This window comes from Syngnathus leptorhynchus, chromosome 2, assembly GCF_054491065.1.
Source record: "Syngnathus leptorhynchus isolate UIUO chromosome 2, UIUO_Slep, whole genome shotgun sequence".
Lineage (NCBI taxonomy): Eukaryota > Metazoa > Chordata > Actinopteri > Syngnathiformes > Syngnathidae > Syngnathus > Syngnathus leptorhynchus.
The window spans coordinates 23422731-23438698 of record NC_141196.1 but is presented as its reverse complement, the minus strand read 5'-3'; the positions used below and the strand labels follow the sequence as shown (position 1 = coordinate 23438698).

At 40.0% G+C, this 15968-nt stretch overlaps 1 protein-coding gene across 4 annotated transcripts in view; it reads left to right on the top strand.

Annotated features, from left to right (window-relative positions):
• The window catches only part of ccdc142 (coiled-coil domain containing 142), an 86393-nt gene that overhangs the window by 53385 nt on the left and 17040 nt on the right, over positions 1-15968 (top strand). For all 4 annotated transcript variants that reach the window (XM_085906671.1, XM_085906669.1, XM_085906668.1 and 1 more), the window contains 5 exons: positions 1618-1907; positions 2857-2943; positions 3479-3664; positions 6541-6707; positions 9345-9497. In XM_085906671.1, the coding sequence (XP_085762797.1) occupies positions 1618-1907; positions 2857-2943; positions 3479-3664; positions 6541-6707; positions 9345-9497 (883 nt within the window). The remainder of the gene's footprint in view (positions 1-1617; positions 1908-2856; positions 2944-3478; positions 3665-6540; positions 6708-9344; positions 9498-15968) is intronic.

Genomic DNA, 15968 nt, shown 5'->3' with positions numbered 1-15968 from the left:
CGTTCCATTAGGACTTTAAAAATATTTTCTAAATTGTAGCGACCGCTCTGTCACAATAATGCGACCAGCGCAGTGCAGTTGCGCGGTCGGCGGCGCGCTATGGTTGCACGTTCGACGGTGCGCTGCAGTTGCGCGACGGGACAAAATTAAGCTCCCTGTGCACTGAGGTCCACTTTAATTTTGGAAAGTACATCAGGACTTTAAAAATATTTTCTAAATTTCAGCGACGACTCTGTCACAATAATGCGACCAGCGCGCCGAGTTGCGCTTTCTGCGACGCACTACGGTTACGCGTTCGGCTGTGCGCTGCAGTTGCGCGATCGGACAAAAATGCACAAATGAAAAAATGCTTAAGAAAGGCGTTTTGTTTTACTTGGAAAAAAAATAATTTTTCCATTATCTGTAATGGGAAAACATGATTCGGAATTCGAACGGTTTACTTCTCGAACAGCCTTCTGGAACGGATTATGGTCGAAAACCAAGGCTCCACTGTATTTGCTTTAACCAACTTTAACCATTTTTAGTGAATGTATTATTCCTTAACTTGTTTGCCTTAAAAAACAGAAAACGTTTAAAATTTGACACATAAAAGTGCAAAGGTAAATGTGCAAAGCTCAAATAAATTACAAAAACGACAAAAAAACCCAACAATCTCATTAAAAGTAATTTGTGGTTCTATGCACTACAATTTATAAAATTCCTGAATGTTCTCACAGGATGATATCTTATCGTTACTGTTTGACAAGAAAGGGCGAGTGGAGGCGAGTTGTGCGACATGAATTTTCAGTAAATGGAGTGTCTGTTATCGCACCTTTGTCACGTTTAGATGACTGACACGCTGTGCAACTGTTTGTGGCCGGGCTTGCCGAATCCCCCCCCCCACCTATTTAAGCCTCGTTTTTAGTGTGTTTAGTGTGATTTTATTTTGAAGTCTAAGAAGAGGAAACCTGGCATCCTTGAACGAAAGTGAACTGCCATTCAAAATCATTTATAGGTCCCAGAATGAGCATGTTCACAAAAAATTTTCACAAAGCAAAATTGCACTACGTTCAGTTCACTTTCATCCAATATATGAACGAGTTCATGAACTTTTGTTCATTGAACACGTTCAGGTACAACACGATGATACTCAGGATCAGATGTGAAAGGCCTCTACAGGTTTGTATGTACCCCATATCGGGCGTTCAGGTGTACGAGCTGATAGAGGACGACAGTTCCTTGTATACTGCTGCTTTGATGGAAATGGAGAAGTTCCTGCTCTGAAAGATCCTCCAGGATCCTCCTGCCAAAAGGAGCAGAGGCGAGGCTGATGCAAATCTGGATGTTGTCATAGATGTTGTAGGAGGGTTAAAGAATGCTGCCTTGGTATGTAGGTGAAATGTAGGATGACAACAAGGGTCGAGGTACAGTAATGGTCTGCAGCATTGGTTATAGGATGGAACCACACTTAGTGCACTGTAATGAACCGTTTTCTTTCATTCATGTTGTGACTATTTTCATTCTTGACTAGAATAAATTGTGATGAGGATTAATTGTCATAGGATATAATATGTTTCTCCTACACAACATTTTCTTAATGTCCTGACAGAAGTCTTGTTTTTGCCTTTTTGTTTATAGCTCAGGCTCTGGACAGCCAATTCCCAAAAAGGCTGTTGAAGATGGTCAAAAAGATAAGGATGGCTGTGCTTATCGTCCTCGCTCCGTTCAGTGGTTGGACCTCGGTCAGTCAATGCTGTTTGATGATCTGTTTGGAGAGTACCGTACACTGCTGTGGGCTCGCTTTAGCAAAGCATTATTGCTCCAGATACATGTACCACATGGAGCAAAAAGTACAGGGAGCATCAATCTCCATGACAATCACAGGATCTTCCAAGTTCTTCAAATTTTCAGACAGGTTTCAACCACAGGTGAGAAGATAACTACTGTGCAGGGTACGTGTATTATAGTCAACTGCTACAAACATCCTGAAAGTTGTCAGGTTATGCAATTATTGATAAAACCACTTCACAATAAAATGCTGTTGTGAGTCATTTTCAATTGGGCGAGTATTCAAGCATTGCTCCCACTACTGGTGAAAAAAACAAATGTTTGTTTTACGAAGGAACGCTTTTACTTCTCAGCTCTCAAAGCACAGTATTTGCAAAATGTTGGGACTCTTGGTCCAAGATTTTAGACACAAAATAGAGAAAATGGAGAGGATAAGTCGTAGAGAAAATGGATGGGTCAGCTACTAAAACAAGACAAATATTGAGCAGGAGAGTGCAGGCAAAACAAGCCAAAAATCTATTGTCAAAAAAATTAATACAAATAAAATAAGAAAAATAGGTATCAGGAACAAAACTGAAGCACAAGAAAATGAGTGCACTGCTGGCCTTATCTTAAAAGGTCTGGGGTAATCGGCCTCCAGGTGTGGCAGATCGGAGCAAATTAGCTGGAGGAAGGAGGCAAGGCCAATAGTTTTACAGAAAACGGCCTAGGGCCTTATCGGGGGTAGAAATTGAAACATTTCCTAACTGATTCATCAAGTAATTGACAAAATAATCAACAGATTTGACATTTATTAAATCATCAATTGAAGCCCAAATATACACTATAAAACATATTAACTCCAGATGGATTCTGCTTTTCTGATTTATTGTGTCTGAGGTGAATGGATTGAGACAAGTTCATTAGTAGAGCTGTAATAGGTCAAAAAATTGATCTCTTCTGCAAATCTCTTCTCAGATCTCTTGGTCAAACATTGGAGTGATTTATGCTCTTATTTGATCAAGTTATTTCTATTTAGTAGGTGTCAAGAATAGTTTGTATTCAAAAGCCATTTTTAGTGTGTCTAAATGACATTTTTCTTTATTGCAGATATACATTCAAAGGAGTGCAAAGCCATGCTGGAGGAGTTCAATGTGAATATGTTAGTCAGTGCAGCACATGCTCAGTGGGACTCTGGTTAGTGTCTAAAACAAACAAACACACACATCCATACACAGACACACAACAAAAGACAAAAGGCTAGATTTCATTAGCAATCCAAAGTGAGGGAATCTATACGGTTTGGTATTTACGTATTAGTTTTGATGCTAAGTAAATCATTTGGGGTTACGTACATTTGACTTTCCCTTTTACTATGGGTGGTAAATCATAGTTGCTGAACGTTCTCGTGTCTCTTTTAGTATCGATGAAAAGAACACCTTCTCTGTGTCTTTTCTAAAGAGGTTAAGGCTAATGATCCTTCTTGTTGATTGGGGAACACATTCATACTAAGAATAGACACATTATCAGATCTGACAAGTGGAATGTCGCTACAGCCTAACAGCAAGCACTCTTTAATGCAATAGGAAATCTAGTGAAGCCAATAAATTGATGTGTAATTAAGTCAATAAAATAAAACCTAGTTGTGTACCTCAAGTATAGTTTTTGATAATATGTGTATACCGTACTATCCCCTTATGTTGTCCTTCGCTCATCATTTGTCTTTTCTCAGTGGTGTGCCAAGGTTTGGGAGCAGCTGTAAAAGACAAGTGTCTTCTACCAAACAGAAAGCAACACAGCAGGTCTTTCGTAACTTCATCAAATCAAGATGACAGTGTGATGATGACTGAGACCGCAGAGTACTTGATAAAGCTTACTCAGCCTCTGCTGTCCTCTCTTTCTTATTGCAATGCACCAGGTAAACATGCTGTGGTCAATACCAGTGTCTCAGCCTGTCACTGATGTCAAAATGTACCTTGGATTGATGAGTGACAAGAATGTTAACTCTTTGCCTAGGACGACATATGGAAAATCCACTTTTTTTGCTTTCATATTCGTTTTATTGTGCACTTCGAGTCTCCAAAATAGTAGAAAAGTGTAATCTATCCCTCCAGGTGTTGCAGAGATACTTTTATGATCTGTTCGGGTGCTATTTTTCACTTCGTTCAGTTTTCTCCATTTTCTACGTATTTTTATCTGTTACGTCAGTCTTTGGGGTGGGACTACCAAACAAGGTAATGGATGTTGCCAAACGATTTAGCAAATCCGCCATTAATCACGGCGACTTTTGTAGTTCAAAGTCAATATGCCAAAAGTACAAGTGAAAAAATCTAAATGTTCCGTTGTTGGGTGTGTTATTCTACACAATTGTTACACTGTACCCCAGCATCAGAACCTCAACAAGCCTGTGAACTACACTTAGCTAAGATCCATATTGTAGTAACGCGGGATTGAGAGATGAGACTGAAACAGTAAAAAGTAAAACAGTAAAAAAAAAACATTTGTCGTGTTCAGTGTCATCTTACTCTGTGTCAGCACATGTATTCAAACAATTAAAAACATTGTGCTACAACACAAGATGACTGTACCTAACTGTAACAAACTACAAAGATGTCCGACCAGAGAAGACGCGCCTACCCCATGGCCTGGAGGGGTTGGGGTGTGAACTATCGCATTTGCATTTAAAGAGATATCTTGCTCGGAGCCGCACCTCAGAACAAGTATAAAAGAGAGACCTGTGATGCTATCAAAATGAGGAATTCAGACAAAAACATCGCTGTTCCACTTTATATAGACCACAACTGAATGAGTAAAATGGAAGAATAAATGTGATGTTAGCTTTAAAAACGTTCAACCAAACAAGCAACTTCAACAGAAATTTATAAACGTGTAACAGTAGGTTAAATTTTAAATAATAAGAAACAAAAAGGTTTGAAGCCAGTCACAGATCTTGTTGAATACAACTCAAAGGGGAAGTCAAGTAAAAAGAAAAAATCCTTACAATATATTTTATGCACCCCCACGAGACTGATGTGGGACATGATTTAAGCAGAAAACTCCACCTGTTTCTGTCCATCTCAGGGATCTGACATTTTGCCTTGTACTGCTACTTCTTTTTGACCGAAATTACGTCACAGTGCCTCAGCTTGCTAACATCACACGAACAAACCCACAAAATAAGCAGGCTGTGCCGTAGCCCTTGGGCACCGTGATGCAATGTTATGGGCTTTTCAAACTACACATTTTTGTCATTCATGACAGTCACACTGTTAGACTACGAGATAAATGTCATTCTGTGTCTTAAACTGGACGAAAACATCACACTACAAGTCCGTCAGCGACCAGACCCCGCCCAATTGTCGTGTGCTCCTGTCAAGATTCAGTCCATTGGTGCAGGTCCCACAGGGGGGCAGCATAAGGAACTGTTAAAGTCATGTTGACAGAGGCAAGGATCAACAAAAAAGGTTCTCTCTGTGGCAATAATGCAAGGGTTCGAGGATTGTGGATGCTATAGTGATCACGGGGAAACATTATGGCACAAGACAGGGGAGATGCAGACAATTTAACACATGATGATGATTGGAAACATGTGGACACAATTAGGAATCAGAAAGGAGTCTGACGGCACATTAGGAAAAGTCCCCCAAGTCCCAATCCCAATGATCATCGTCCCACACACATCTGGGTGTGGTGAAATTGGTCCTCTGCATTTAACCCATCCCCATGTGATTTTGATCCATCCCCTGGGGAAGAGAGAGGAGAGCAGTGAGCAGCAACGGTGCCGCGCTCGGGAATCATTTGGTGATTTAGTACCAGGCAAGGAGGCAATGGGTCCCATTTTAGACTATAGTCTTTGGTATGACCCGGCCAGGGTTTGAAACCACAACCTTCCAGTCTCAGGGCGGACACTCTACCACTTGGAATGAGGAGAATCAGGACTTCAAAATAAAACAAGAACAAGGAAAACAAGGAAAAGTCTGAATCAACTAATTCAAAAAAGGACATGACAGACAGGACATGACATTGACAGGTGGACATAATTAGGAATCAGGAAGGAGTCTGACGACACATTAGGAAGAGCAAGTGACTTGGAATGAGGAGAATCCGGATTTCAAAATAAAACAGGAACGAGGGAAAAGAAAAGTCTAATCAAAACTAATTCAAAAAAGGACATGACAGACAGGACATGACAAATTGAAGCGCTATATATCTTTTTCCTGTTCATTTTTTGACCATTAATTTTTATGCACGTTACATCCAGTCTCTTGTTATGAGAAGTCTTCCTATTGGTCAATGCCGAAGAACCAATCAAAAGACGACGTAGTACTGTATTTTCCAGACTAAAAATTGCTCCGGTGTACAAATCGCACCAGCCACAAAATGCGTAGTAAAGAAAAAAACATATATGTCACACCGGAGTACAAGTCGCACCTTTGGGGGAACTTGATTTGACAAAATCCAACACCAAGAACAGCCATGAATAGGCTAAACAATACGGTATGCTAACGTTACATAAACACAAACGAGGAACTGGGACTGTGCCTGACGTAACATTAACAGTTATCCAAATAACTATAACATAAGTTTATCAAACCATCCGTGTCACTCCAAATCATCAAATTCACCGAAATCATCATCCTTTGTGTCACACACAAATCACAATTATATAACTGCGACATACCTGATACATTTCCACTTCTGGCCTCTTAGACACTTTATGTTGTCAACTCCAGCACAGTTGTTTGCTTCTTTTTCTGTTTCAGCTACTTTGAGCTAGTTCTTTTTCTGTTTCAGGTACTTTGAGCTTCTTCCCAACAAGGCACCCTTTCCACAGGTTGACTGTTAGCTTGACGTTAGCTACATTGCAATTGTCCACAGTGTGGGTCATATCAAAGGCCTTCCAGTTCCTCTCCTCTTGGAGCCTCAACAAGTTCTTACTCATCACACAGGGAGACCTCAAAGTAAGCTGTCAAATAAAAAACAATATATTGTCGCACAATATACTATACATTTATCAAAAGTCTTGTCAAAAGAGTGCTTCCAGGCCCTTTTGGGCCAGATGTCACTGACATTGAATTAATGGGCCAGGCTGTGTCTGCGTTCCTTTGAAAATCTTTGCTGGATTGGAGCATAGGTTCTGAACAGTCATTTTCCACAATACCTTGTCGTACTGAAAGCATTGAGATGAGGTGTCAAAGTAATTTTCATCTTGGGCCATCTTTTATTTATGGCTTCCCTCTCAAGGGTGTTATGACCAAAACTCTTAAAAGCATACAGTATAATCACCACACTTACATGATTGCCCGTATGTCATTGTTATTCTAATGTACGTATTTATGTTGAACAAATTTTGTTTTAACTCAAACGTTATGGAAAGATAAGTGATTTGGTATAAAAGAATACTTGAAAGATCTGCAGATTGGTATAAAAAATACTTGAAAGCTCTGCAGAAAGTGAAGAAAAATAATTTTAGTGCATCATTTATGCCATATATTTTATGGCAAAACGAACAAAGCAAATTCATTTCCGACAAGCATGCAGTAGATGCAATTTATTGACTTTTATGGGCCACTAAATATGATGACTTGGGCTTAGCTTACATATTTTGTCGCTTCCACGCTAATATGAGTTTTATTGACGACACAATGACAAATGGCTCTTTGCTGTCCTGTTTTTCAACCATTTATTTTAACAAGTTGTGCAGTGTTAAATCTCATGTTTTGATTTATTTTCCTATGCGTGTTTTGTGTGCAGCATTCTTTAATTTATTGACATAATTATTTAGATTTCTGTGTTCAGCAAGCTTTCCAATAATAATAATAATAATAATGCATCTGATTCATATAGTGCTTTTTCTGGACATGCAAAGATGCTTTACAGTGAATACTGTCAGGTCTAAGTATGATCAGACATTAAATCACACACTGGAACAAAGAGGAGAAGACAACCAGGATAAGTTTACTCGCGAGGAGAACAATAGAGAAAGGAAAATCAGTTACAATCTCCATCAATTCTGAGTCCCTACTCCGCGTACTCCTCTTTTTAATGTTTTGGTTGCCCTGGTTACAGAGGCGTTGCTACACTAATGGGAGGGGATATAGTAGCTGTAGCTGATTAGCTATGGAATGTAGTGTGGTGTGGTGTGATTTAGCACTTAATTGTCGGCCCATGACCCCCACACTGGAATTGCAGTCTGTTCTCTTCCCTCAACCAGTTGTCTTCTCCATGGGTGGCCAACTCCTCCTCGACTGTGATAAAAAAACTTGAAGCACGTTGAATGCCGCTTACCTGTGGAACAATGAAACTAAACCTTTGCTAAGTTTATCTTCTTGGTAAACTAACACAACAGACAATATTAATGAGTAACTAGTCCTACCTCAACATTTCAACACATTAAGTAAATGTGAGGTAACTGGTATACAGTTCCTAAAACAAACATTGAGTAAATTTGGGATAACTTATATGCGACTACTTCAAACTGTATATAACATTTAACAAAGAAAAACAATTCTGATCAACAACAATCTATGAATCAAAGCTACACTTAACCAAAAGGAATGAAGTTGCTTTGCGCCTATGCAAAGAAGCTCTGCTCATTGTTAGTGAAGGCCTCTTACAGGAACAATACACAAAGATAAGGACAGGAACGATACATAAAACTGACGGGGAGGCTAAGATTAAGATGCAAAGAAGCTCTGCTCATTGTTAGTGAAGGCCTCTTACAGGAACAATACACAAAGATAAGATAAGGACAGGAACGATACATAAAACTGACGGGGAGGCTAAGATTAAGAAAGTTCTAAACATTTTGGAACCCTCTCTTCCTTTGCGCAATGACTGAAATGTTGTCCTATATAGGGAAATAGGGGCGGAGTTTGTGCAAATTAGGCTTCGTGGGCATGCACTGCCATTTGCAATGAATTCTGATTCCTTAACATAACTAGGATAGTGGTGCTAGGAAAACAAATCCCATACGTACGTGTAATAAATACAACTGTGATTATGCATATGCTTTTGTTTGTAAACATTATGATGTCATTTATGGGACACGGCTTAGTTGGAAGGAAAAACATTCACTTGAAAACGTTTCGCATATTTCAACAGAGTACTTAGGTAGGAATGAATGCGAAAAAACGTCATTTGAGTGAATAAGTGAATATGGTTTTGACAGCAAAATGTAGCTCAGTGGTGGTGTTTGTCTTCCAACTTGTAGGTTGTGGGTTTGATCGCCATCCCTGGTGATAATGTCAAAGTGTCCTTGAGCAAGACACTGAACCCTGAATTGCTCCCAGTGGCGCCTGGCAGCGAGTCTAATAGAATATCTTAATTTGGTTGTACATCAATTGTACGACAATAAAGTCATTCTGTTCTATTCCATTCCAAAAAACAATAAGACATTATTTTTCTCCATAAACGTAGCTGTGTTTACTCCTGTCTTCCGTCCTGTTGCCTCCAAAGTCATTTTATTTTGCCTCCAATTAACACCATGATGTCATGAAGGGGTCCATACATTCAACAAGCATTAATAAGTAAATAGGAGTCAACCCAATATGTCAGTAATTACAGAGAAAAAAAACCCAAATCTTTATTTTCCATAGGTGTTGAAAGAGTCATTGGACAATTTGGTGAAGCAGACAAAATCTTTGACGATGAGCTCAGAGAGTAATTGTCTTTCCATTCTTCATATCCATAGTCAACTTGGACTGAAGCAGGAGCTCCACAAGGTTGATGCAGCTATCTGCAACCTTCAGGTAACAAGCTTCTTCCTCTGTAGTTGAAATGTACAGTAATCCCTCGCTACTTTGCGCTTCACCTATTGCAGCCTCGCTCTATCGCGTTTTTTTTTTTTAAACAAATATTGCAGATAGATTTGGTGCATCGTGGATTTTTATTTCATTATTTTTTATTTTTTGTTCTTTGTTTAACGTATTTTTGCGACCAAAGGGCGCACCATATTAAAAGGCGCAGTCTCAGTTATGTGTGCCATATTTAACACACACATAGGGCGCACCACATCATAGGGCGCACCGCATTATGGGGCGCACCGCATCATAGGGCGCATGCATGCCATGATTTACGGTAAACAAAACAAAAACGTCACGGGAGCAAGATAGTGAGTTCGGTTGTACTTTATTCTACTGTTTGACCACGTACTCTACTGTACTCACATTATTAGTGTGAAGGCGAAGGATAGAATATTGAAGAATATTGTTATTCTACTTTATTTTTAGTGTGAAGGCGAAGGCCTTCACACTATTGTTATTCTACTTTATTTTTCTTCTTCTTATTAGTGTGAAGGCGAAGGCCTTCACACTATTGTTATTCTACTTTATTAGTGTGAAGGCGAAGGCCTTCACACTATTGTTATTCTACTTTATTTTTCTTATTAGTGTGAAGGCGAAGGCCTTCACACTATTGTTATTCTACTTTATTTTTCTTCTTCTTATTATTATTATTAAACAATTTATTCCTCCCACTTTTTTGACACCTAACTACTCCCACATGCTTTAACCGATTCACCCCATTCCAACTTTCACACGTTCCAAAAATTCACGGCATGATTGCTAGTATTTTATTTGTTCATAACATTTACCGTTTTTGCATAATTAGCAAATTTGTGCCTTAAAATCCCCCATTCATTCTTAATGGCACATTAGACACGAGCGACGTTCAGGAGTGAGTTCAAATTTTGACATCTGACAACTTTTTTCATGATTTCTTTCCTTAACTCGTTTATTTAACTCTTTTATTTTTTATTTATTTATTTTCCATTCATTCATTTAGTTATTCATTTAATTTAAGTTAAAAACATCATTTTACCGTTTTAACGGCATTTACCGTTTTTATTTCTTGTTTAATATCACCATTCCACCGCAGCAACACTAAGCCGCTGTTTAGCTCAGTAAGAAGACAATGATCCTAAGAACACGAGCCACGTCCGCGAGCGAGTTCGAGTCCCGGTTGGCCATAATTTTTTTATTCATTAATTCTTCATTCATTCAATTTTAACACATTTTAACAATTATTTTCATCATTCATTTAGTTTTTCATTTAATTTTAAGTTAAAAACATCATTTTACCGTTTTAACGGCATGTACCATTTTTATTTCTCGTTTAATATCATCATTCCACCACAGCAACACTAAGCCGCTGTTTAGCTCAGTAAGAAGACAATGGCGCTTTGAACACGAGCCACTTCCGCGAGCGAGTTCGATCCCGGTTGGCGATAATTTTTTTATTCATTAATTTTTCATTCATTCAATTTTAACACATTTTAATAATTATTTTCATCATCATCATCAATGCCGTGCCATTTTTATTTTATTTAATCATCAATTTACCATTTGTATGTCATTTAATCATCATTTTGAGTCCCACAATAGTGTGAAGTGCCTTCGCCTTCACACGCAATTTCTCCAGAAATTGCCAATTCTAGTTATTATTATCCTACTTTATTCCTCCCACTTTTTTGACACCTAACTACTCCCACATGCTTTAACCGATTCACCCCATTCCAACTTTCACACGTTCCAAAAATTCACGGCATAATTGCTAGTATTTTATTTGTTCATAACATTTACCGTTTTTGCATAATTAGCAAATTTGTGCCTTAAAATCCCCCATTCATTCTTAATGGCGCATTAGACACGAGCGACGTTCAGGAGTGAGTTCAAATTTTGACATCTGACAACTTTTTTCATGATTTCTTTCCTTAACTCGTTTATTTAACTCTTTTATTTTTTATTTATTTATTTTCCATTCATTCATTTAGTTATTCATTTAATTTTAAGTTAAAAACATAATTTTACCGTTTTAACGGCATTTACCATTTGTATTTCTTGTTTAATATCATCATTCCACCGCAGCAACACTAAGCCGCTGTTTAGCTCAGTAAGAAGACAATGGTCCTTTGAACACGATAATTAGCAAATTTGTGCCTTAAAATCCCCCATTCATTCTTAATGGCGCATTAGACACGAGCGACGTTCAGGAGTGAGTTCAAATTTTGACATCTGACAACTTTTTTCATGATTTCTTTCCTTAACTCGTTTATTTAACTCTTTTATTTTTTATTTATTTATTTTCCATTCATTCATTTAGTTATTCATTTAATTTTAAGTTAAAAACATCATTTTACCGTTTTAACGGCATTTACCATTTTTATTTCTTGTTTAATATCATCATTCCACCACAGCAACACTAAGCCGCTGTTTAGCTCAGTAAGAAGAGACTGGAATTTGGAGCACGAGCGCTGTTCCCGTGCGAGTTCGAATCCCGCTTGACCGATATTTTTTTTCATTCATTCAATTTTAACACATCACTTTAATAATTATTTTCATCATCATCATTAATTTACCATTTTTATTTTATTTAATCATCATTAATTTACCATTTTTATGTCATTTAATCATCATTTCGAGTCCCACAATAGTGTGCAGTGCCTTCGCCTTCACACGCAATTTCTCCAGAAATTGCCAATTCTAGTTATTATTAAACAATTTATTCCTCCCACTTTTTTGACACCTAACTACTCCCACATGCTTTAACTGATTCACCCCATTCCAACTTTCACACGTTCCAAAAATTCACGGCATAATTGCTAGTATTTTATTTGTTCATAACATTTACCGTTTTTGCATAATTAGCAAATTTGTGCCTTAAAATCCCCCATTCATTCTTAATGGCGCATTCAGCACGAGCCAAAATCCCGAGCGAGTTCGAATTTTGACATCTGACTTTTTTCATGATTTCTTTCCTTAACTCATTTATTTAACTCTTTTATTTTTTATTTATTTATTTTTCATTCATTCATTTAGTTATTCATTTAATTTTAAGTTAAAAACATCATTTTACCGTTTTAACGGCATTTACTATTTTTATTTCTCGTTTAATAGCATCATTCCACCGCAGCAACACTAAGTCGCTGTTTAGCTCAGTTAGAACACAATGGCGCTTTGAACACGGGCCACTTCCGCGAGGGAGTTTGAATCCCGCTTGGCCATAATTTTTTTATTCATTCATTCAATTTTAACACATCACTTTAATAATTATTTTCATCATCATCATTAATTTACCATTTTTATTTTATTTAATCATCATTATTAATTTACCATTTTTATTTCATTTAATCATTATTTCGAGTCCCACAATAGTGTGAAGTGCCTTCGCCTTCACACGCAATTTCTCCAGAAATTGCCAATTCTAGTTTCTTTTGTCTCACTCACACACATATTCACATCGTCATATGCAGGAATTAAGTACACAAGACAGGCACGTGCATCCCTCCACCAACAGCGACCTCGGGCGTCACTTGGCGCTTGGAGCGCGTGACTTTGTCTGACCATGGCCTAATGGTCAAGGGAAACATGTTAAGTTGTGTCCTTGCAGCTGATTGGCTTAGCAGTTCTAACGACAATTTAGCTCAGCCTACCGCACTGTCTGTCAACATATCAGATTACGGACGTTTTTTTTACTTATTAAATTAAAAAATTTAAATGAAAATGTTCACAAAAGTGTTTAAGTGTTAGTTAGTAGATAATGTCTCTGAAAGTCAGCTTGTCTTAAAAATGTTCACTAAAGTGTTTACTAAAGAGTTAGTAAACAACGTTTCTTGACTTTAAAATGTTTGGAAAAGTGTTTAAAAATGCAAACAAAAGTGTTTGATAAACAATAAAGTGTTTAAAACTGCAATAAAGTAAAAATAAATCTTGTGTGAATATATTGTAATAATATATTTACTCTTTTATTTTATATATTTATATAAACAAAAGTGTTTAAAAATACAAAAAAACAATTAAAAGTAGATAAAAGTGTTTAAAAATGAAATAAAAGTTCATAAAATCCTTGTGAGGATATTGTAATAATGTATGTTCTCTACTTCGCGGATTTTCACCTATTGCGGGTGGGCGTGGAACCAATTAACCGCGATAAACGAGGGATTACTGGAATGTGTTTCCCCATAGGAACATGTATTGAATGTCATCTTAACAAATACAAAATATTTGCAACATTAACAAATAGCTGCCTGGAGTTGGGGCTTGAAGGCGAACGCCTGGTGGTCGGGCCTTTGTCACCTCTCTGGTAGGGAAGGAGCCCGAGCTGGTGTGCAAGGCAGAAAAGTTCTGACTTTCCTCCACACACAGTTTGGGTTCTGGTACAAGTCCTCTTGAGAGGGGCTGGACTCTCTTCCACTCTGGAGTTGCCCACGGTAAGAGGCGTCGAGAAGGTGTGGGCGTAGTTATCGCCCCCCGGCTGTGCTGCTGCACATTGGGATTCACCCCAGTGAACGAGAGGGTAGCCTCCCTCCGCCTTCAGGTGAGGGGACGGGTCCTGTTCAAGCAAAAGGGTGTGCTTGTGGGCACTTGGCACCAGGACACCCAAGGCTGCAGTTCGATGATCAACTTTGTAGTTGTTTCATCAGATTTGCGGCTGCATGTTTTGGACACTCGGGTGAAGAGAGGGGCGGAGCTGTCAACTGATCACCACCTGGTGGTGGGTTGGCTCCGATGGTGGGGGAAGATGCTGGTCCGACCTGCCAGACCCAAATGCAATGTGAGGGTCTGCTGGGAACGTCTCGCAGAATCCCCTGTCAGAAAGGGCTTCAACTCCCACCTCCGGCAGAGCTTTTCCCATGTCCCGGAGGAGGCGGGGGACATTAAGTCTGAGTGGACCATGTTTCATGCCTCTATTCTTGAGGCAGCCGACCGGCGCTGTGGTCATAAGGTGGTCCGTGCCTGTCGTGGCGGCAACCCCCGAACCCGCTGGTGGACGGCGGCAATAAGGGATGCCGTCAAACTGAAGAAGGAGTCCTATCGGGCCGTTTTGGCCTGCGGGACTCCGGAGGCAGCTGACAGTTACCGGATGGCCAAGCGAAACGCGGCTTCGGCGTTTGATGAGGCAAAAATCCGGGCATGGGAGGAGTTTGGTGAGGCCATGGAGAATGACTTCCAGACGGTTTCGAGGAAATTCTGGTCCAACATCCAGCGTCTCAAGAGGGGGAAGCAGTGGACTGTCAACATTGTTTATAGTAGAGATGGTGTGCTGCTGACCTCGACTCGGGACTGGGACGTCGTGAGACAGTGAGGAGAATATTTCAAAGACATACGCAATTCCACCGACACGCCTTCCATTGTGGAAGCAGGGCCTGGAGGCTCTGAGGTGGACTCTCCAATCTTTGGGGTCAAAGTCATCGAGGTAGTTAAAAAACCCCTCGGGAGCAAGGCTGGATGAGATCCACCTGGAGTTCTTAAAGGCTCTGGATGTAGGGCTGTCCTGGCTGACACGCCTCTACAACATTGCGTGGACATTGGGAAAGGTGCCTCTGGATTGGCAGACTGGGATGGTGGTCCCCCTTTTTAAGAAGGGGGACCGGAGGTTGTGTTCCAACTACAGAGGAATCACACTCCCTGGTAAGGTCTATTCAGGGGTGCTGGAGAGGAGGGTTTGTCGGGAGGTCGAATCTCGGATTCAAGAGGAGCAGTGTGATTTTCATCTTGGCTGTGGAACAGTGGACTAGCTATATACCCTCGGCAGGATCCTCAAGGGTTCATGGGAGGTTTGGTCCCTGTATCATCGATGCCAGAGATTGGTCCGCATTTCCGGCAGTAAGTCGGATTCGTTCCCAGTGAGGGTTGGACTCCGCCAAGGCTGCCCTTTGTCACCGATTCTGTTCATAACTTTTATAGACAGAATATTTAGGCGTAGCCAAAGCGTTGAGGGTGTTCAGTTTGGGGACCTCAGCATTGCATCTCTGCTTTCTGCAAACGACATGGTGCTCTTGGCTTCTTCAAGCCGTGATCTCCAGTTCTCACTGGAGCGGTTTGATGCCGAGTGTGAAGCGGTCGGGATGTGGGTTAGCACCTCCAAATCTGAGACCATGGTCCTCAGTCGGAAAAGGGTGGAATGCCTTCTCTGGATCGGGGATGAGATCCTGCCCCGAGTGGAGGAGTTCAAGTATCTTGGGGTCTTGTTCACGAGCATGGGCATGATCGACTGTGAGATCGACAGGTGGATCGGTGCAGCGTCGGCAGTAATGTGGACTCTGTACCGGTCCATCGTGGTGAAGAGAGAGCTGAGCCAAAAGGCAAAGCTCTTAATTTACCAGTCGATTAACGCTCCTACCCTCACCTATGGTCACGCGCTCTGGGTCGTGACCAAAAGAACTCGATCCCGAATACAAGCGGCCGAAATTTCCTCTGCGGGGTGTCCGGGCTTTCCCTTAG